General features: G+C 40.8%; 1 protein-coding gene across 3 annotated transcripts in view; it reads right to left on the bottom strand.

The window, feature by feature from the left end:
- rps6ka1 (ribosomal protein S6 kinase a, polypeptide 1) overlaps positions 1 to 19,269 on the bottom strand; it is a gene marked incomplete at its 5' end in the record, with an annotated part of 52,032 nt that overhangs the window by 29,251 nt on the left and 3,512 nt on the right. The window contains 2 exons of one of the 3 annotated variants that reach the window (XM_082516394.1): positions 9,268 to 9,312; positions 16,418 to 17,118. In XM_082516394.1, coding sequence (XP_082372520.1) covers positions 9,268 to 9,312; positions 16,418 to 16,480 — 108 coding nt within the window. Of the gene's footprint in view, positions 1 to 6,286; positions 6,521 to 9,267; positions 9,313 to 16,417; positions 17,119 to 19,269 lie in introns of those variants that run through there. The other 2 variants (XM_082516398.1, XM_082516396.1) reach the window with 2 other exon arrangements.

Here is a 19,269-nt window from a genome sequence, read left to right as displayed (position 1 = left end):
TTTGTGATGGGAACCGACGTCACCTCTGAGCCTGAGTCACAATGCTGCCATCAATAGTCCAGTAAACCTGGACAGTTTTTATTCTTTCCGTTGTCGCATCCTTCAGACGAAACACAAATCTTTTGGAAAATGCGCATTTTAACACCCTGCATTTGCACAAATACAAACAAAGTAGATTTACAATTCAACAGAAATGAATAAATGCAGAAAGCTGCAACATTATAGTGTTTATTCGGCAATAGGAAGATGAGAGTACACAGTTGATTTAAAAGCAAATATCAGTAAAGTTAATCTGATTTCAGGACTAAAGTGTTGCGAATTTACCTACACAGCCACACTAAAGCATCAGGTGTGCATTTCAGGCTACGTCCCAAAGCAGAGTGTGACATAATCAGTCCCAGTCCCCCTCCCACCCCACCCGCACTACCCTGTTAATAATCCCTTCTTCAAACCCTGCAGTGGAATGTGAAGTGTTTAGCTCTGCGCAGCTCCAAGGCTTGTCCAGACCTTGTTAATACAGGCCTCTGCTCACTGGGGATCATAGCCAAGCAGATGCCGGTATAATGCATTGCTCCTCTGGCAAGATTTCATGCGCTCTGCAAGATGGTGCTCAAGTTTTCTAAGAAACGTCAAACTTTGCCCATATAGAAAAGCACTATATGAAATGCTTTTTCTATCTCTTTGTGATGCACATTTCAAGCTCTGAAAAATTAAACACAGCAAACACAGGTTCTAGCTGGAGGTACAGCTCAGTAGCCGTCTGCTGTACTAATTGTCCATTTTATTAAGTATTTATGGAGTTTCTTACATATTTCATGGCATTTATGTTCCAAACCTGGAAAGGCCAAGAAAAATAACAAACGATCATGGCTTCTTTTTTTTCTTTTTTCTTTTTTCTTTGTTAAGCAGAGGTAACGTATGCCAGTCAAAAGTCTGCATTCTTATTGGACAGCTGAATAAAGCAGTGCTCTTTCTCAAGGTAAAAAGGGTAGGAGGGGACGAGACAAGACATGCTAACAACACAGAGTTGAAAAAAGAAATAAGGAGCTCAAAAATCAGACATTTTCAAATGCAGGATCAGAGATCTGCTGTATCTGCAAATAACTGTTTGCCTTTATTATAAGTTGGCAAACAGGAACACATGGAACAGATGGTTGTAGAGTTTTATTAAGATAGCGTTGTGTTATTAATTAACACAAGGAAACTGACGTGTGCTCCATGTTGCAATCTTCCACTATCTAGCACTACATGGAGTTTAACAGAAATGCAACACAGCATTCAGATGTGAAAATAAAATCCAATAGGAGCCTGGGGTAAAATTTAGACCTCTTCTGCAAAACACCACATGGCCATGTTTTTTTTTTTTTTTTTTTAAACATAAATCCCAGTCACCAAATCCCAAAGGAAGTAGAGCAGTCTAAGAAGATAGAATGCATCTCAATGAGAGATTATAATGCAGACATCCCCTGCAGGGATGCCATCCCAGGAGAAAGGGAGGCATCTAAAGTAGCAAGATAGAAACAGACAAGGAACTAAGAAAAGGAATGCTGTTACCTTTTCTTTCTCCTTTGTATTTGCACCCTCTGATGAGAGTCAAGTGAATTTTCCAGACTGAAAGCCCTCAAAGGAATGGTATGGCTACTAAAAATATCCCCCATAAAAGAGTATAAATAAGAAGTCAAGAAGAGAAACTATATGAAAACATTTCACTTCGAACAAAAGCAGTTTTGTATTTGTGAAATATGCCCATTTTTTTCGTGTTGAGACTTTCAAAGAACACAGAAATATGAAGCTTTAGCTTACAAATGGTTAGCTTATCATAGCTTATCTCATCTTAGCTTAGAGGCTAAAAACGGTAATCAGCATTCAGCCTGGCTCTGCAGCAGCTTGCTAATTAAACCCTTACATCTCAATATCAAACAGTAAAACAAACAATTGTGGTTTACTTGTTTATAATCTTTATGCTAACTTAGGCTGATAATAGCTTCATATTTAGCATAAAGAGGAAGTGGTGATGGCTGTCTTATTGCAGTCTATTCCATAGTTCTTATAATTGTTTTGTTTTGTTTTATCCTACACTGCAACATATGCTCTTTAATGACCAGCTGAACCCACTCAATTTCTCCCACCCATAGCGAACAAGTGTTGGTGAGATTTTAAAGAATTGAATATTTCTGTAGTTCTGAGTGGCACACTGCAAAATGAACTCCCTTCTTTGCTGTAAAAGGAAAGAGTTGTATAGTTTAGTCTCTCCATCCTCTTTTTTGTCTCCCATTATGTTTCCTTCCCCTCCCACTTCCTCTCTTTTTCTTTGCGCCCAAGCTTATATATGGCTCCAACTACCACAAGAATCTTCTATTGTCTTAATTAATGTGACTGACAGTAGCAACAACAACTATTCATCTACAACAAAGAGGCAGGGATTTGAACATGTTTTACCCTTACATAAATCCAAGCACAGTGCAATGCAGTTCATATACACTGCAGTTCTGGGATCTTGGTTAAGTCTTCACCAGTCTGACTGCCTGTAGAGTTTTATTGCTAATTAAAATGCTGCAATAAATCTGTTATACTTATTGTGTAGGAATTGTTGAGGTGAGCTTGGTGTGTTTCAATGTGGGGGGACAGGCAGAGCCACGTAAATCAAGTCCAAGGTCAGCTTTGCAAAAAAAAAAAAAAAAATGGGGAGAGCAGTTGCCATGCCTACAACATGCATGTGCAAACAGAGGCTCACAGTTATACAAACACATGCCACAAGGCTACGCAGCCATCAGCCATCTTTCCATTTCCTGACTCGCTAGCCCAGCTGAGCTCTACAGTAGCCCAGAGGTCAAAACACAAATCATGTAAGCTGCAATCCCTGCCTACGCACTCTCACTGGTAAATATTTAATCGGTCTTGAACACATTTTAACACCATTGCTGCAGGATGTCCATCATATTAAGACACAAATAATTATATTTGCAAAGAAGCATTGCATGTGCACGCTTGTGGTTATCCAACAAAGGGCAAATTAGCCGCAGGTACACTGGATCGCAATGCACCAATGCACACTGCAACAAGGAGATGCCTGAGTGTGTGTGCATCTATTTCCCAAAAGACCCGGAGAGTGTGTTTGATATGCCGAGTTACTGCCACTGATTCCTTTTGAGTTTACTGCACGCTGAGTTTTTCTTTAGTTGCAAAGCTCAGAACTATGACTGTGTCTGGAACCCCAGCTAACTGACTTGATGAAGAGCTACGCAGGAGGTGCCTCCCGTTTCCTCCCCTCTTTTCTCTCCTCTCTGTACTCCACTTCTGCAGTCCTATGCGGTTTTCTCCTCCCTCCGTTCCCTCTCTTCTCACGCTCTTGACATCTCCTCGCTCCCGCTTGCGCTCCGCTACGTCCTCTTGTCCCTCGGCCACTGAAGCATAAATACCACTCGCTCAGCACCTAGCTGCAGTAAAAAGTCATTACCTACATTAGGGACAACAAAAAGTGTCACTGACACCAATGGAAAAAGCAATACCTTTTACTGCTTTGCTGCCCTCGGGCTTGGTAGGTGGGAGTTCATACTGAAGTGGAAGTCAGACAAAAAAGTGCACACACAGACACACACTCCTGACCATATAGTGAATGTTACTCTGCATTTGCCCACGGATGACTGTTTCAATAAAACACCCATGAAACATCTTCAAACAGCTTATTTTGAATGTCAGAAAACCACACAGTGCATTCCTCAGATGCGCACATTTAAATGTCATGCCCACGAGTTTAATTACAAGTCAAATTTCGACTAAGGTGTGACGACGCCACTCCTTTGTTGCACTTCAATCACGCTGACCCAAAATGTCAACAAAACACTGACATCCCACCTTGCTGCAGGCAGTAACATTTTTTTCCATCCTTGAAGTAGTTTCCTTTCATCTTTCACCCCCCTCTCTCTCACTCACACTGATTTTGTTTATAATTAAAAATTCTCTGGCTGTAATAACTATCTCAGAAAATGTCCACCATTTACAGGAATGCAGAAAATTATGTGTTATCTACTTATCACTCAGCTGGGCTGGCTGTCATTTGCTTTGGCTTATACTCAGGAAGTATAACAACTTCTTTAGGTCACAGTGATTTATTGTTGTGGTAATAAAATATAAAACCTAAAAATATATTTTTAAAATATACACATAAATACATTTTAATGGCAGGTCACTGTTAAAATATGAAGCATATCCCCAAATGCTTCCCCTGAAATGAAAGTTGGATGATTTGGAAAAATATGAAGCAGTACGGCCTTTTTGTGTCAATAGTTTGAAGTTTGTGAAAAGATCATGATGCGCAGCACCAATCATGATTTCCCGACATCGGAGTCCAAATCTAATGGCAGTTTGTGGGTTGTTTGCTGTCAATTTCAGGCTCCTATCAATCAAAGCACACCCACAAATCCCTGATAAAACAGTTATGAGCTTAGGAGGGTTAAGCTGACGCACACACACAGCAAGTAAATCAGCTCCTCCAATAGAGGAACGTCGTTAAAAATGGGAGATTCTTGTTACTTTCCTTACACTTCTAGAAAACAAAATATCTCATTGGAGAAGGTGGAAACAGAGCATGGTTGGTTTTTTCCTTGAAATGGATTTGGTGACCTATTGCGTGCTCGGCAGGCTAATTAGTTTTTATCTTCTTTTGACAGCCCTGTGGTAGACCTCTCATCACTCACTGCACAGTATGCGATGCCTTTTTCAATTTTTCTGTTTGAGGTTGTTATTGTCTTATTCATTGTTTCAGCTCTTTGAACAAATCTTCCTCACTGGCATCCTCAAGGGCAATGGAGTTGATGTGATCTGTTGCTAGAAATAGGCCAAATGCATCACTTCTGTGGTAGCAGATCACTGAAAGCCTGGCACCCTGCCAGGCACTAAATTGCTGGGTAAGATCATCCCCTTGCGACGACACGACTAAGTACCCTCCTTTCTCAGGTGACTGTCCACAGCTGTCTGATATCATCACACCAATACAAAGGCTGTCTTTTTAACTGCTACTCTAATGTCACATCAAAGTATTGGAATTCTTAGTTTTAGCTGGTCTAAAGCATATGCAATAATACAAGAAATAACTTTTACTGCTTTGACAGAAAGTAATGAAACAGAGAAGGCCAGTGCTGATAGTATAGGCTAAATAATCTATTCATTATTCATAAGAGTTGTTTTCCCCTAATGTAGCAATTGAGATAATGTATCATTTATGTCAATTAGGTAGCAAAATATTATTTCTCTTTGGAATCTCAGATATGAGGATTTGCTGCGTTCCTTTCTTTTCTCCTTGAGAAAACGTATCATTATGTTAGACTGATGGTTGAACAAAAGTGCGTCGCAATTTTCTTTGCTCTTATTAACTATTATTAATCATCTTATGGCCTCCAGGATTAATTCAATCTACTTAATAACATTCCACTTGTAAATAAAGAAACTGATTATCTGTGTCAGTGTGAAGAAGAAATGAGTTTCATCTTGCTTCACCGAGAGAGACAGATATTGATCATGATTACTATCAGTTTAATGGGTCCAAAAATAGCTTGGGAAGCTCTACTAGGCAAGAATCATATGTCGCTCAGCTTTTACACAACGAGACAAAGGAGAGAGCAGATCGCTCATTAGAGAGAGAACCCAGTTGAGCTCACCACCCCCAGACCCAAACACTCACGGCTTAATGCTGAGGACCATCACGTTATTGTTTAAAGCCTGTTATAGGTTTTAACATCATTGAACGACAAGGACAGGTGCTCTCTTTCCCAACACTGTGCTCTCTCTTTCTCAGTTGTTGCCTCTAAACCCTGCCTCTCTCACACCATCCATTCCTCTATTAGGTCTGCTGGAGGCAGGTAACTCCCATGGCTAGAGTAGATAACAGCCGCCATTATCAGATTCCCAGCATTAAAAGAGCAGCTCAGTATTGATCGCTGTAGCGCCTGGTTACAACTGCTCTGCCTGCGCGATGCTATGACAGTCTGGGTATGAGGTCTACCTTCAACCCCACCAACATCTAGCATTTCACGGTGTGATTCATTATTTACATACTACTTACATTTTTAGCTTTGTTGACTGTGCAATAAAACCTTTAGTCAAATGATCACCTAAAATGATCACATAAAACAGCATTCCTAATATTTTCCCAATCCTATCATTCATGAAACTGGAAAAGCTTTCCAAGTCTTGCTAATGTGCTAGAGTAGAGCATGCTTTCCCTGGTGGATCATATGGCTGCAATATTTTTTGTCCACTTGAAACCGTTTTGGGCTTGAGCACTTACTTCACCTCGTGAAAATCCAATCTCCTCCAACTCTGCCATCTATATCCTTCACCAGATGGTCTTCGGCCTGCCCCTCTTTCACTTTCCAACACTGGCCCATCTCAAGACAGCATTTGAAATTCTCTGAATCCATAAAACACAGCCAAGCCATTTTAGCCTCTTCATCTTTAGTTCCTGGCCATGTGCTGCTACCATGTTATGGTGGGTAGGCTTGAGGAAAGTGTTTGAATTCTGGAAACCGTACTAGTGGAGATTTAGCCCTGGTAGGGTCAACCACGGCAGGCAAACAGCGATATCATTGCTATACTAACACTATATACACCAATTCTCAAGTAGGCATAACAGTAAGACAAGCCCAGGCATGTCTGAGAGCAAGAGTGCCTCTGATGATGATTTAGTACTTAAAGAGCTACTTCAGCAAGCTCCAAGAAAGCAGAGTTCACTAGGAAATACAAACCTAACGTGGGAAAAAAAATACATTTGTTTCAAAAGAAAAATAATAATGATAAAAAACTAAAACCGTCAAGTACAACCAGGCTACGAAGGAGGAGATACCAGCAGCTTGTGATGTGTGACCTAAATGTACACAAATGACTCAGCCAGGCTTCGCTAGCTGCACCAGATGGTTGCACTCCCTATGACAGTAAGAGCAAACATTGATGGAAATTACTTGTGTGGATACAAAAAGTTCAAGTCCCAAAGCCTAAGATAAAGAAAACATTAAATTAGGTTAAAATATATATATATATTTTTCAGTTTTTATTATCGGACAACATTGTTAGGGTTCCTGTCGAGCTACAAGGTCAAGTTATTTTAGTCAATGTTGAACTCCAGTGTTAAGCAGTTTATACTTTTAATTAAAATACGTTTGTACTCACAGTTGACTCCTCTTGTGTTGCTATTGCTGGCCCCTTGTTCCAATAGATTAACATTTTAATTAAGTAGTATGTCAGCACTGACAGCTGACAGTAGCTCATTAGAGAAAAAGATGGAAAATGTATTTTACGTCCTTACACTTGCAAATACAGCTGCATTCAAAAGTTATTGTTTTTTTCCTACATCATGAGATATCGTGATCTAATTTTGAGGCTATACTGCCCAACCCTACATGGGGCTAACAAACCCATCTCCTAAAGACTCCACCAAGTTAGTGTTCTCATTGTAGTTTTTCTAACACAGAGATGCAGAAGGCACTACGAGATCACTACGCCAGCTTTAGATGAAAACTTGTCTAAGGCAAGCAGGAGCTCGACAAGGACCCGAATTCACTATGCCGCTAGGAGGATGAGACGTGTAACTATGTCTGAAGCATCAAAGACAGCTCAAAGCATCAAGGAGATTAATAGGTATCGGCTGGGCATCCCAGGTAAGAGCGAGAGCAGGTTGAGTTCCTAATATAGTGGTCCATTATTCTCAGCATATTACCAAAAACCCATGATCATCTATCATGGTGTGGAAGAAGCACAAGATAGCACTGCTGCAGAGTCAGAGGAGAGAAAAATCCAGCAGCCTATTTAAAGAGATTACATAATTGATCAGATTACTGGAATGCACCGGTTAATTAGCAAAACATGTAAATTATCACAGTGCTTACCAGGACTGAGTCATAATTGAATATCAGCCACTTTTTGGAGACTCATATTGACATTATATGATTAGGGATGTAGTAATCTAATATGCTGGATTGGTACAATTTCCAATAATGACTTCATGTGGCCAGATGTGCTGTGACATGACAAATCTGGTTTCATTTTTGGTGTCTGGGTTGCTATTATTACAAGTTCAGTGAGGTACAAAGATAATATCCACAGTGTGCATGATCATTTCCAAGTTCATTATTTAAAGGAAGTTGGAGATAAAATGAAAAATCAGTTGTTTAAAGAAAAAGGGTTTGACAAATCTGTCCTCATGTAGTTCACAGGAGAAGAACAGAGTGGTTCGAGCACAAAGATGATTTTTTGGGGGGTAAACTTGCATAGATTTGCCATTTTCTTGTATGCGTAAACACACACACACACACACACAAAAAAAATCCCCAATCCTTGATCACGTAGCAGTAAAATTCATAGATAAAAGAACAATCCTTTGTTCTTTTAAATTCTTGTCCTCAAACGTTAATTGCCTTGCCCAGTGTGGCATATGTGCATAGACTCCTAAAGCAAAAACCTTTCTTATTCAGCTCGTCCACGGTCACAGCACATTGTGACATTGCACTGAAAGAAAAGACGACACGCTCTTTAGAGGCTCTTCCCCTTGAGAGTGAGGCCATAAAAGAAGAGGCTAGCTACGCAAGAACAAACATTTCCTTGTCCTCTGCTACATGACTGAACAGTAAGAGTGCAAGGGGAAGCGGGATCATATTTCAGAGCCGGACAATACGGGGCAGAGGCCAACCAGGAGGCACAAAGGGCTGACGCGGTGTTTTTTCACCGAGTTTCTGTAAGTGCGAGCTGATGTGCGTTTGTCCCTGTATGACATGTTGGCATGTAAGCGGGCCAGATCAGGACGTGCACTATGTGTAACACTACATGGCCTTTCTATTCTAGTCAACCAGACTCATCACTATACCCATTAGCCAGACTGCTGCTCAATCAGCCTCACTCAGGGAATATTCAACACATCAAACTTGAGCCAGCTAATACCCTCTCAGGGCTGTCAATGCGACTGCTAAATGAATAAATCGACGCACAGTCACACACTTGCAAACGCCTGACACGTGACAGAGCGCCACGGCTTTCTTTTTTGCTACAGAGATGGAAACGGCTCAAAATGAAGATTCGCACAAAAATTTGCCCTTTGATGGAATTTCGCCTTCTGCTGCTCGTCTTCACAGAAGAGCGCGCGCAAAAGCCAAGAATTCAAAACAAGACTTGCGTCCAAGTTCTCGCTGTAATTTACTGGACGTTAAGCTGCATGAATATTGAGTCACATTTGTACATGTTTGTGCGAGTGCGTGTCATTGTTCCAGAAATGCCACCTACCTTGACAGCAGTTGTGACTCCATCCTCTGTAGTGCTCTGTCCATTCTGTCAAGACAAGCAGATGAGAAAAAGTCGGTCAGTGTGGATGTTAAGTGCATATATCACATGTGTCTGGATGGGTCTAAAGGAGGAAGAAGCGAGGCACGGCGATATTTGCAAGACTGCGTGGGCGGCAGCAGTCCACTGTATCCAGCACTTTGCTCCTTCACTAGCAAACCTAATAATCTAAGGCCAACACACAATTGCATATCCTCAGTAGGCAAGTCTCACTGAAAAGGGTAATCATTGGTATTTGGAAAACAATGATTCAATGGTAGCTATTGTGAAAATCAACATGCTGTTCCCACAGAAGAAGTGAGTGACTAACTTTGAACATATGGTGGGATTTCAGACAGATTAGTTGATTAGATGTGGATCTTATTCCACTGCAAACAAAGATTTAAAAAAAAAAAAAAAAAAAAAAGAAAGAGAGAGAGACAGAAAAAGCCACAGCAGAACGATAACAAGAGGAGAGTGATGTAATGTTTTACATAGCAGGGGCTGCGATGATGTCAGTCCAAATCAGAATCATTGGTCAGAGAGGCCAGGCAGACGAAGACCGACTGTCTAGCTGGCTAAGAGCATTTAGACATTTAATAAGAGCTTGCATGAGGTTCAAACACCTCTTCAAAACACAGAATAGTGTGTTTAAACTCTTTCATCTTTATCTCAGGTATCCAGGCCTGAGGTGCACAACGCCAGTCTAGAATTTGTTGCAACTGTATGCAAGTTTAATAACTGAACTGCATTAATATGCAAAGTTACGACTCATAACATCTTGACATTATGGCGATATCTACACAAATATGTCCATATTATTTTTTTGCATTCTTTCATTTTTAACGAGACAGAAGAAGTCAGTGCAATTTAGCAAAAATGAAAGACCCGTATGAAATTGGTTATTATTTAAAACTGTTTTGATATAGCTTAAAACCCACAATAGGCACAAACTTCATTTTAATGGCATAAGCGATTAACTGTGCACTCCGGCATTACTAATGTTCATCAGAGGCTGTCTCGTCAGAAAATGTGTCTCCTAGCTCCTGCATTTTGCATTAGAAGAGAGTTCTATCTCAAAGGCAAGTTCTATTAAGTTCTGTTTAATGTGACACTGCACTGCTAGGTTCAAATAACCTGACCTCAGTTTCTTGCATGATCCCACTCTTTCATCAGATCCACCCTTCATGCTCAGGGCCTGTGTACTTTAAACTCTACTTTTTGAGATTCCTTATAACTGAATGCTTTCAGTGATTAAGGAAACACATGAGTGAGGACTTAAAAAAAAAAAACCTCCCCACCCCATTTCCGCTTTATGCTTTGTTTTTCCCATTTCAGAATGAGACTGTTCACTTCCTTGATGCAGTCTTCCTCTTCCCTCAGACTGCAGAAAACACAACAGGGAGTCAACACAATGACAAGCAATAAATAGAAAGGACGTAAATTGTATTGAAATGAACAACCCTGGGAGTTTCTTTCTATAGGTGCTTACTCTGATGATCATTAGACTCATTATCCAGTGCAGAGCTGGTTTATAGACCAAAATGTAATTATGAACACAGAAAAGTCCCAAAAGATTTTGATCCACCATGAAATACCAGCTGGAAAGCATGTGATTGCTTGATGAACAACTTTCTTTTTTAACGTGACCATGATCTCAAACACAGTGCCAATGCAATTACAGCATACCTGGAGATCAGTCATGGATTGGCCTCCCCAGAGCCCAGACCTCAACATTATTGAGGCAGTATGGGATCATCTTTACAGGCAACAGAAGAAAAGAGAGCCAACATCCGATGGACAGTGTTGATATATCCTTCAAGAAGCCTGGAGAACTATTCCTGAAGACAACTTAAAGAAGTTACCAGAAAGCTTGTCTAAGAAAGTTCAGGCTGCGTTGAAGAATGAAGGCAGTCATAACAAAGATTTACTCTCAAGTTTATTAGAATTGTGCAAACTGCTTATGTCTTATATACTGTATTTCCAAGTATGGTTACACATATTTACCAGTATCCTGGAAAAATATGAAAAAATTAGGGGTGACTCAGGACTTTTGCCCAATACTGTTTAAATACATTGTTTTGTTAACTGTAGACTTAAACAGCATATATGTATACATGCATTAAACAATTTTATTTATTTTTTATTGCTATGATTTAATGCTTGTCTGAATCAGGTCTCTCTTGTAAATTAGACATTAAATAAAGGCTAAATAAATATACCTGCTCAATAATATACCCATGTACATTAAATATTTATTTTACTTATTTATTAAATAAGAGGAAATAGAGAAAAAAAACCTGTAAAAGGTGACAAAACAGAGAATTATTCCTTAAACACTTAACTGTAAAGTACACCACTTACAGCTTTGTTTTACTTTTACTTATCTGTTCTGGCTGTTCCTGTATAGAAACGCTGAGTGCAGTAGGGGAAATTTCTTGTGTGTGCTGATTAATACAGCTTGATTTTAAGATATAGGCACAGGCAGCGACAGCAGAGCAGCTTTGCTACTCTCGTTTGCTGAAAGGAGAAGAAAAAAAAGGCCCTCTGACAGAAAGCACGCAGACTGTGGATTTAGTTTACTGTCGCTGTAATACCTCAGAACACATTCGCTCCCGTTCTGTAAGACTGGATGTGCCTGCCGACCGAATGAGATGGCTCATTTTCTGCTTTGAGTTTTATTCCAGTAGTACTTCTAAATTGCAGGGATAGTACAGCTCTGTACACCTCCAGGCATTTTTACAAGTTGGACTTTAATCATGATCAAGGGGGGGGAGATTTAATTTAGCCATACTGCACCACTCATAAAGATTTTAATAGCCGTAATGTGAGGGGATAGGGTAGAAAACTGAAAAATGGAAGCAATTAAATGGCGAAGTACAGTCAAAAGTTAGGCCCAGATGTGTTTAAGGAATGATAAAGGAAATCTTGAGGAAGTGCAGAGTCTGTTGGTGTAATAGACACTTTGAAGGAACTCTCCCCGCCTTACTCTGGTATTCCCTATATCAGTGTGGCTAGCTTTGTTTGTACCAGGATTGGGGATTCTATTTGTGTGAATGTAACTGTGTAAGTTTGTGTGTGCGGTTCGCATCGTCTTTCTGACGTTGCTGCTCAACACATTTCAACCTCATTAGCACTGCATGGCTGATCCAAGTGGCCCAGTTAATGGTGCTTTTCCCCCCCAGTGGGTTTCCTTAGTGAGAGCACAGGCACACAAAAAAGGGCATATAAATATGCTCAAAGTGTGCCGTTTAAATACAAACACAGAAGCAAAAAAATGTGCAATGGGAGAAATATTCAGACCACAAGCATGCTGTAAACCGATTTAAAGACCAACGTGTTAAGCAAGTCTGAGCCAGACAGCAGAAATTCACATTTTTCTCACAGGACTCTGTATGATTAGGCAAATTAAAAAAAATCTCAGAGCACTGTTGGTCTGTGTGAGTTTGACAGATAAGTCCACGTTTTACAGTGTGAGCAGTACAGCCCTGTAACTAGGCAACTAAGAAATACAATAACCACTTATTCTCTATGCCTGTAATACTATCTGAAATAATTTCTCGTAATCTCATCAGTGAATATTGACAGCTTCTAGTCAGTTCCAGAAAAAGGATAATAGGTGTTTCTCCTTTTTACTGTGTGCCAAGTAGTTCCTTTCAGAAGTCGGCAACCTTAAAAAGATAGAGAGTAGCACTACTGCCTACAGGTATGGCTGAGGCTGTGCAATGTACACTTCAGGCTTTAGTGACTTGATTAATATTTACCTCTAAAAACCAAAAAAGGTATTAGAACACAATCTGTCTTTGAACCTATCAAGCTGAGGGTTATGTTATCACATGCCTTCCTCCACTCCCAGGTGCTCAGGTGCTCCACAGATCACACCCAGATTAGCTGCAGCTAAGCCCGCCAGTGCGAACACACACACACACACACACACACACACACACACACACACACACACACAGCAAAGCATGAATGTGAAATGAACTCTCAAGAACCTGACAGCACACTGCTGACCACACCTTGCTGGGAAACAGCACACATTCCATCTATCAATCTTACTTATTTTAACCTCCTTCGCCACATAAGCTTGTGGAATCCTGCTCTGTAAGCCACGGCTTGAGAAGTTCTTATAAATAAACACGCATGTTTACATTTTAATTTTAAGCCAACAGATGTGGGCCCAGATCTGGACTGAAATACATTCTAACCCAACCTGGCCAGCTTGTACATGACAACTTTCTGCCAACATCTCACCGCACTTATGAGCTATTAAACCTGAGCTGACACAGAAGCGAGAGGGAAATCTTGTGAACTTAAAAATTAAAAATTAAACAAAACAGAAGGTCGACGTGGAAAATATGTCGAATATGAGTGGAGGAATTTACTCATTTGGATCGGCGCAGTTTTTCCTCTATTTGAAATCCACAATTACCAAATACTGACATAAGCATGACTCAGAACTTTTGGTGGACCTGCCTCAACGTAGTAGTGACAGGGGCTCATGCAGGTGCTAGTGACTCAGCTGGGACAGCATGAGCATATTTGTTAAAGTGCCTTTATCAGGGATGAATCACTGAAGTTCATTCACAACAGATATGGCATAAAAGGTCTCAATCAAACACTTTTTTCCCCCAAATCGCTCACTTCACGCGTTTCTCTCTTGCTTGCTTGGTCGCAGAATAAAGCACAAAAGCGAATTTAACCAATTTCCATTCATGGCACGGTGATGAGCTCCAAACACAAGTACTTTTATTATGAGTGATGAAGGGAAAACAGACTTCCCATCAGTTGGTGTATCAGAGCACATCATTCTCTGTGTGGGTTTTTTTTTCCCTTTTTTTTTTTTTTCTAAATCATCCAAAAGTGCGTATCTCTGTCTGTTCCATCTGCCCATATGACTCGCATGTTCACTGGCACGGCCTCCTGTCTAAAACTCAAGCTTTCTGCTCAATCAATCTGATCCCAAAGCTATTTGAAACCAAAGTGTGCAGCTGGTTGGTAGGTTGGTGGAGATAAATGGCAGAGATCCCATCCTGACTGGCAGTGTTTGTCTGATCTAACCAATTACAGATCTTGGATTTCAGTAACCAACGCTGAAACACAATAAAAAAAAAACAAAAAAACAAAACAAAACACCAAAATATAGATATACATATAAAATTTATATATATATATATCATATATCCTGATTTTTATTTTATTTTATTTTATTTTTTTTTTACACACACACACACACACACACACACACACACACACACACACACACACACACACTTTTTTTTAAACCAGGAATTGCACAGATTTGATTCACAGAGTTGTAACTATAACACGTTCCAAAGGCAGGGCATTTTCACAGCGTTAAACTTAGCACTCTTCACAGGCTCTGCACCACCATCTGTTCAGCTGTGATATGCTACTCAGCCAACTCACATGCTGCAGAATACTGTCAATAGTGGTGCCTGCGTGAACAAACGATGTCAAGATGACTCTGTTTGAATGTTAACCAAAGACTTTTCTTTCCATTCATTATACTCTTAGACTCATATTTCTCTCCTCCAACAGTAACTGCCGTAACTGAATCTGTAGGGGGAGATTTTTCAATTTCCAAATCTTCATATTAACTGCAGGGGTCTAATTTGTGAAGACTTGTTAAGCTGTCTGGGATATTTCTTGTGTTGCAGTTAGGTTAATAGAGCAAATTTAGACAACTTCACATTTTCTCTAACCAAGTTAAATTCCCACTGCTATCACATCAGAATGATTATGCAGACTGAGAGGTAGAAAAATGAGCTTCATTTCTAAATGACAGATCTCGCAAAGCTGATTGAGGAGACTTGCAGTAGTATGCACAAAGCTATTCATTGTAGAGATCAGGCACCTGAAACAGGAGCTTCACATCACTTTACCCACTTAATTGCAGGGGTAATTAAAAAGAGCAAATCCAAACAAGCAGACTGTGCCTACTCTCAGTATCATTACTACAAGCCAGGTTTTGTTTTAAAACACAGCAAACTAGAGAGACTAGACTAGATTGCAGTCTGATTTTTTTTTCCTTCATAACCATAAATGTGGTAGCTTGCAAGCAGCACCTGAAGTGCTCATTAATAATAATGCAACAACACAATTACAGGAGGGTGGACAACACTGTGGCTACAAATCTCTCTCACTATTTCCCTAATTCTATAAGTTCTGAAGTGAAATATGAGGAAAAAGCATGCTGAACACTGATATGCATGCATTTTTGATTATATTGCTTTACATGCATCTTGGGTGTGTATCGTGCACTTTTTTATAGCTTGTTTTATATTGTGTGCACCTCCCTAGGGCTTACAGATGGACACCAGATAGCATTCAAATCTGATAGCAGGCATCCTCCCTCGTGTAAGCAGGTTGTTTCTGTGCACTATGCCGGACAAATGTTTACAGTTTAACCTGCAACTCATTAGCATTAAATTATAAGAGTCAAACTTAGACTTGAAATCTATCACCCACCATAATCAGGCTACAGCTTCTCCCACTGTGATTACCCTATATACCGCAAACAGCGATCTATAGAAGCCACTATAGAGGTGATAACAGTGAGAGAGTGTGAAGATGAGCCTTTACACGGCACGACAAACTAATCTACCCTGTGGAGTTGAGCTTTGCAATTGAATTGATCGTGAGCTTCAGTGACTGACTAGAAGGTGAATTAAACTTGGGGGGGGTCTTTAAGCTACTTTTAGGGAAATCCAGAGCTCTCAAATGAACTGATAATAATGAAGCATTTTTCTATTGGTTAAGGGAGCCCGGCAAAGCTTTGGATTGGTTCTTTTACCCCTCCCAAAAACCTGAATATCAGTGAAGATTTTTGAATGGACAAGTCAGTCTGATTGCAAAACTTGTGTTACCCCAATTACAAATACACATTTTATTCAGTCGTTTCAAGTAACTTTACTCTCAATCACTTTTTATAGAAAGTAGTGAATGGTGAACACAGTGGATGTGGGGTTGTTCGTGAAAAAGCACACGCAAATGTTGGCTATTTTAATCTGAAAACAAAATGCGCAAAAACGCACAAAAAATCCGCCCAAGCCATGCACCCAGTGCCAACACTGTCACCTCTCTTTACCTCCGTTTCGAGCTGCACTAGTTCCATTGTGGGCCATGGCTCCGCGATTTGTGCAAGAGGCATTTTCGCCGGTTTTTCAGTTTCCCCCTCAGGTGCGAATTTTGGTCAGTCCTGGTTCGTCCCAACCGCTCCTGTCAAGTGCAGTTCCGAGAAGCTCCTCACTCAGGTCCCGAGTCCAGTCACAGGAGATTTATCAGCACTTTGCTCTCTACACAGCGGAGGGGGACACACATACGGTCTCTGCAGTCAAGAGCTTTGCAAACAAACGTAATCCCCGTGATTTGACTTCGGCGACGATGGGTAACTCGTGCGTATTTGTTGAAAGTGATTATCCTGTTGGAAACAGCACAAACACACACCCAAAGCAAGCGTGTCCTTTCAGGTAAGAGCGTTGGCTTGCTCGGGATTTTGGTTTGACAAGCGGGAGAGAAGAGCGCAGAGAGCAACACTGATCCAAGCTCCTTTAATGAGGCTGTGTGAGAGTCTAATGCCACCTAAAGGAATTATCCGGAGCACGGGCTGTCCTTGCAATCGACGCCGTATCGGATCTTTATTTACGTCTTCCTGTGCGCTCGTGAATTCATCCAGTCAGAACGGCAAGACTTCTTTCTGTCCGCCAGCTTCCTAACGCTATGCGATACGCGCAGAGACCTCAGTGTGGCTCTGTAGTACGAGCGGGGATGCAACTCGAGCTGTTATTGGCAGGCTCCGGCAGGATTTTATCCAGCCCCCTTCTGTGCTTGTTCCGCCCAAGTCTGATCGCGCCACCATCTGGTAGAGAGTGGATCTGCAACTACGTAATGCGTACCGGGAGCCTGCTGCCGATGGAACGGCCTGCTTTCTTTGATGATGTGGTGCAGCAGGTGCATCAGAGGAGTAAAGATCCTTGGCCTTTCAAAGAGGAACCTTTAAATCACCATCAGCTAAAAGCATTGGAGGAATATTGGATTGCACAATATACTGATCACAGATGGACTTGCCAGTGCAGAGTCCAATAGAGTTCTCCTACCCAGAATGGCACTGCTTTCCTCAGCCAGGCCTCTCAAATTTTTAATTCAATGAAATTACATTTAGTGCACACTGGCTTTTGGACCTGCATCATCACTTCCTCTGGGTCTAAAAATGACATGCACCGTTGCAAACATTACATAACATTTGTGGTTACACAATGATGTAAAGAATTCAAGAGAAGGGAGCAGAAAAGACTAGAATCAAAGGTCGTGACCGGTGGTGTTTTATTCTTTCCGGCCATTACTCTGATGCAGCATTCTCTTCATTGACAACAGCTCTTGTGAAGGTCCTTGTAATCTTCAGCGATATAATACAGCCCTCCACCCTCAACACTTCTCCGCTTCATTCACTGCTAAGTGGATTTTGCTCTTGGCCAGCTTTGGTTACTATTGGCAACTGGAGGGCATAAAAAAACGCCTTGTGTTGTGGATCTGATAAACTTTTGATTCAAACCAAGATGGGGAAGGCAATGCATTCACAGAAACACAAATAAAAAATTAAGTGGAATGGAAAATTGCTCACAATTTGGCACCTTTCTTTCAGTGGCGGCGTTATCTAGGTCTAAAATTCTACTGCTGCATTGATGTAGCCTGTTTATCTAAGTGCTACAAGATGTTAAACACAAAAGAAATGAACTAGAGAAGGAAGCGCTTCTTCTCTTGTGTAGCTGCACTTTGTTTCTAACCTGTTGGCAGCACCTCTTCTGTTTACTCAAGAAAAACTGCCACACTAATTAATGTCTCAAGGGTTACTGCAGTTTTCTATTAATATTCATACTATATAACAACAACAACAACAATAAAAAATACACATGCATATACCCACACAAACATTGCCACACACAGGGGTTTGAAAGGGGGGGGGGAAGGGAATATGCTGACTGTCCTTTTCCCTTCAAATATCGCAGTGGTTATGTGTAGCCTATTTATCGTGTAACAAATTCATACCATCAAGGAGTGACCAAAAGGTGACATCGCCCTTCCTAAGTGGAGTATTATGCATCATGCTGACATTGTATGCAATATAGAAAGTCACAGCTCACCCAGAGATTGCATTAACCCATTGATTTGTCTCCCGTGGTAAAAAGAGCTGCTAAGAGAAAGCTCATGGCACCTCGTAATGGTGTTTGTCAGTGAAGCCATACGACAGACCATCCTTTTCTTTTCATCATCTCTCATCCTCCCTCTCCTCATTATTCCTTGACCATTATGTGCTGGGCAAGTGTCGCTCTCTCCTCTTTCTCTCTCTCCACCTCTCCAAGGATACCAGTTGAATGATCCTGATGGTTTGCCACTGTGCACGGCTCATCCTGTGTTATATGACATTTTTGGTGTGAGCCTTCAGTGGAAGTGAGGGGTGTAAATAAAGGCAATTTATAGGAGGAAATAAAGTGATTATCTAGAGGGTTGAAAGGTCGCATCAAGAGATTTAGGAAGAGTGCGGATGACCTAAAATCAATACAATGTAAACTGCAAATTATAAGCAACAAAGGAGGCAAACCTGATAAAACAAATAACCGAACAAATGAAAGTCGAGACTGTCTTTGTGTTAGGAGTGCTGTACACTGCTATACTAACTTACAAGGAATCTCTTATTCTGTTCATGATGCTGTGGTGATATCACATCTTACACAGATGACTCAGAGGTGTTTCCCATCCAGTGACTCTGGGAATGCCCTACCCCCACCTTCAACAGGAAATGGGCAATATGACTCTATACAGCTTCATATGCACGTGCAGCGGAGCAAGACTAGCTTATTGGAAAGATGACTAAAGCGTGTTTGTTGAGCTGTTGAAGCCAAGAAGCAGCAAAGTAGATGGCTTGTTCGGCCCCCCCTAAAG

The sequence above is a fragment of the Aulonocara stuartgranti genome (assembly GCF_965226115.1).
Source record: "Aulonocara stuartgranti genome assembly, chromosome: 19".
In the NCBI taxonomy this organism is placed as follows: Eukaryota; Metazoa; Chordata; class Actinopteri; order Cichliformes; family Cichlidae; genus Aulonocara; species Aulonocara stuartgranti.
This window is presented reverse-complemented; position numbering and strand designations above follow the sequence as displayed.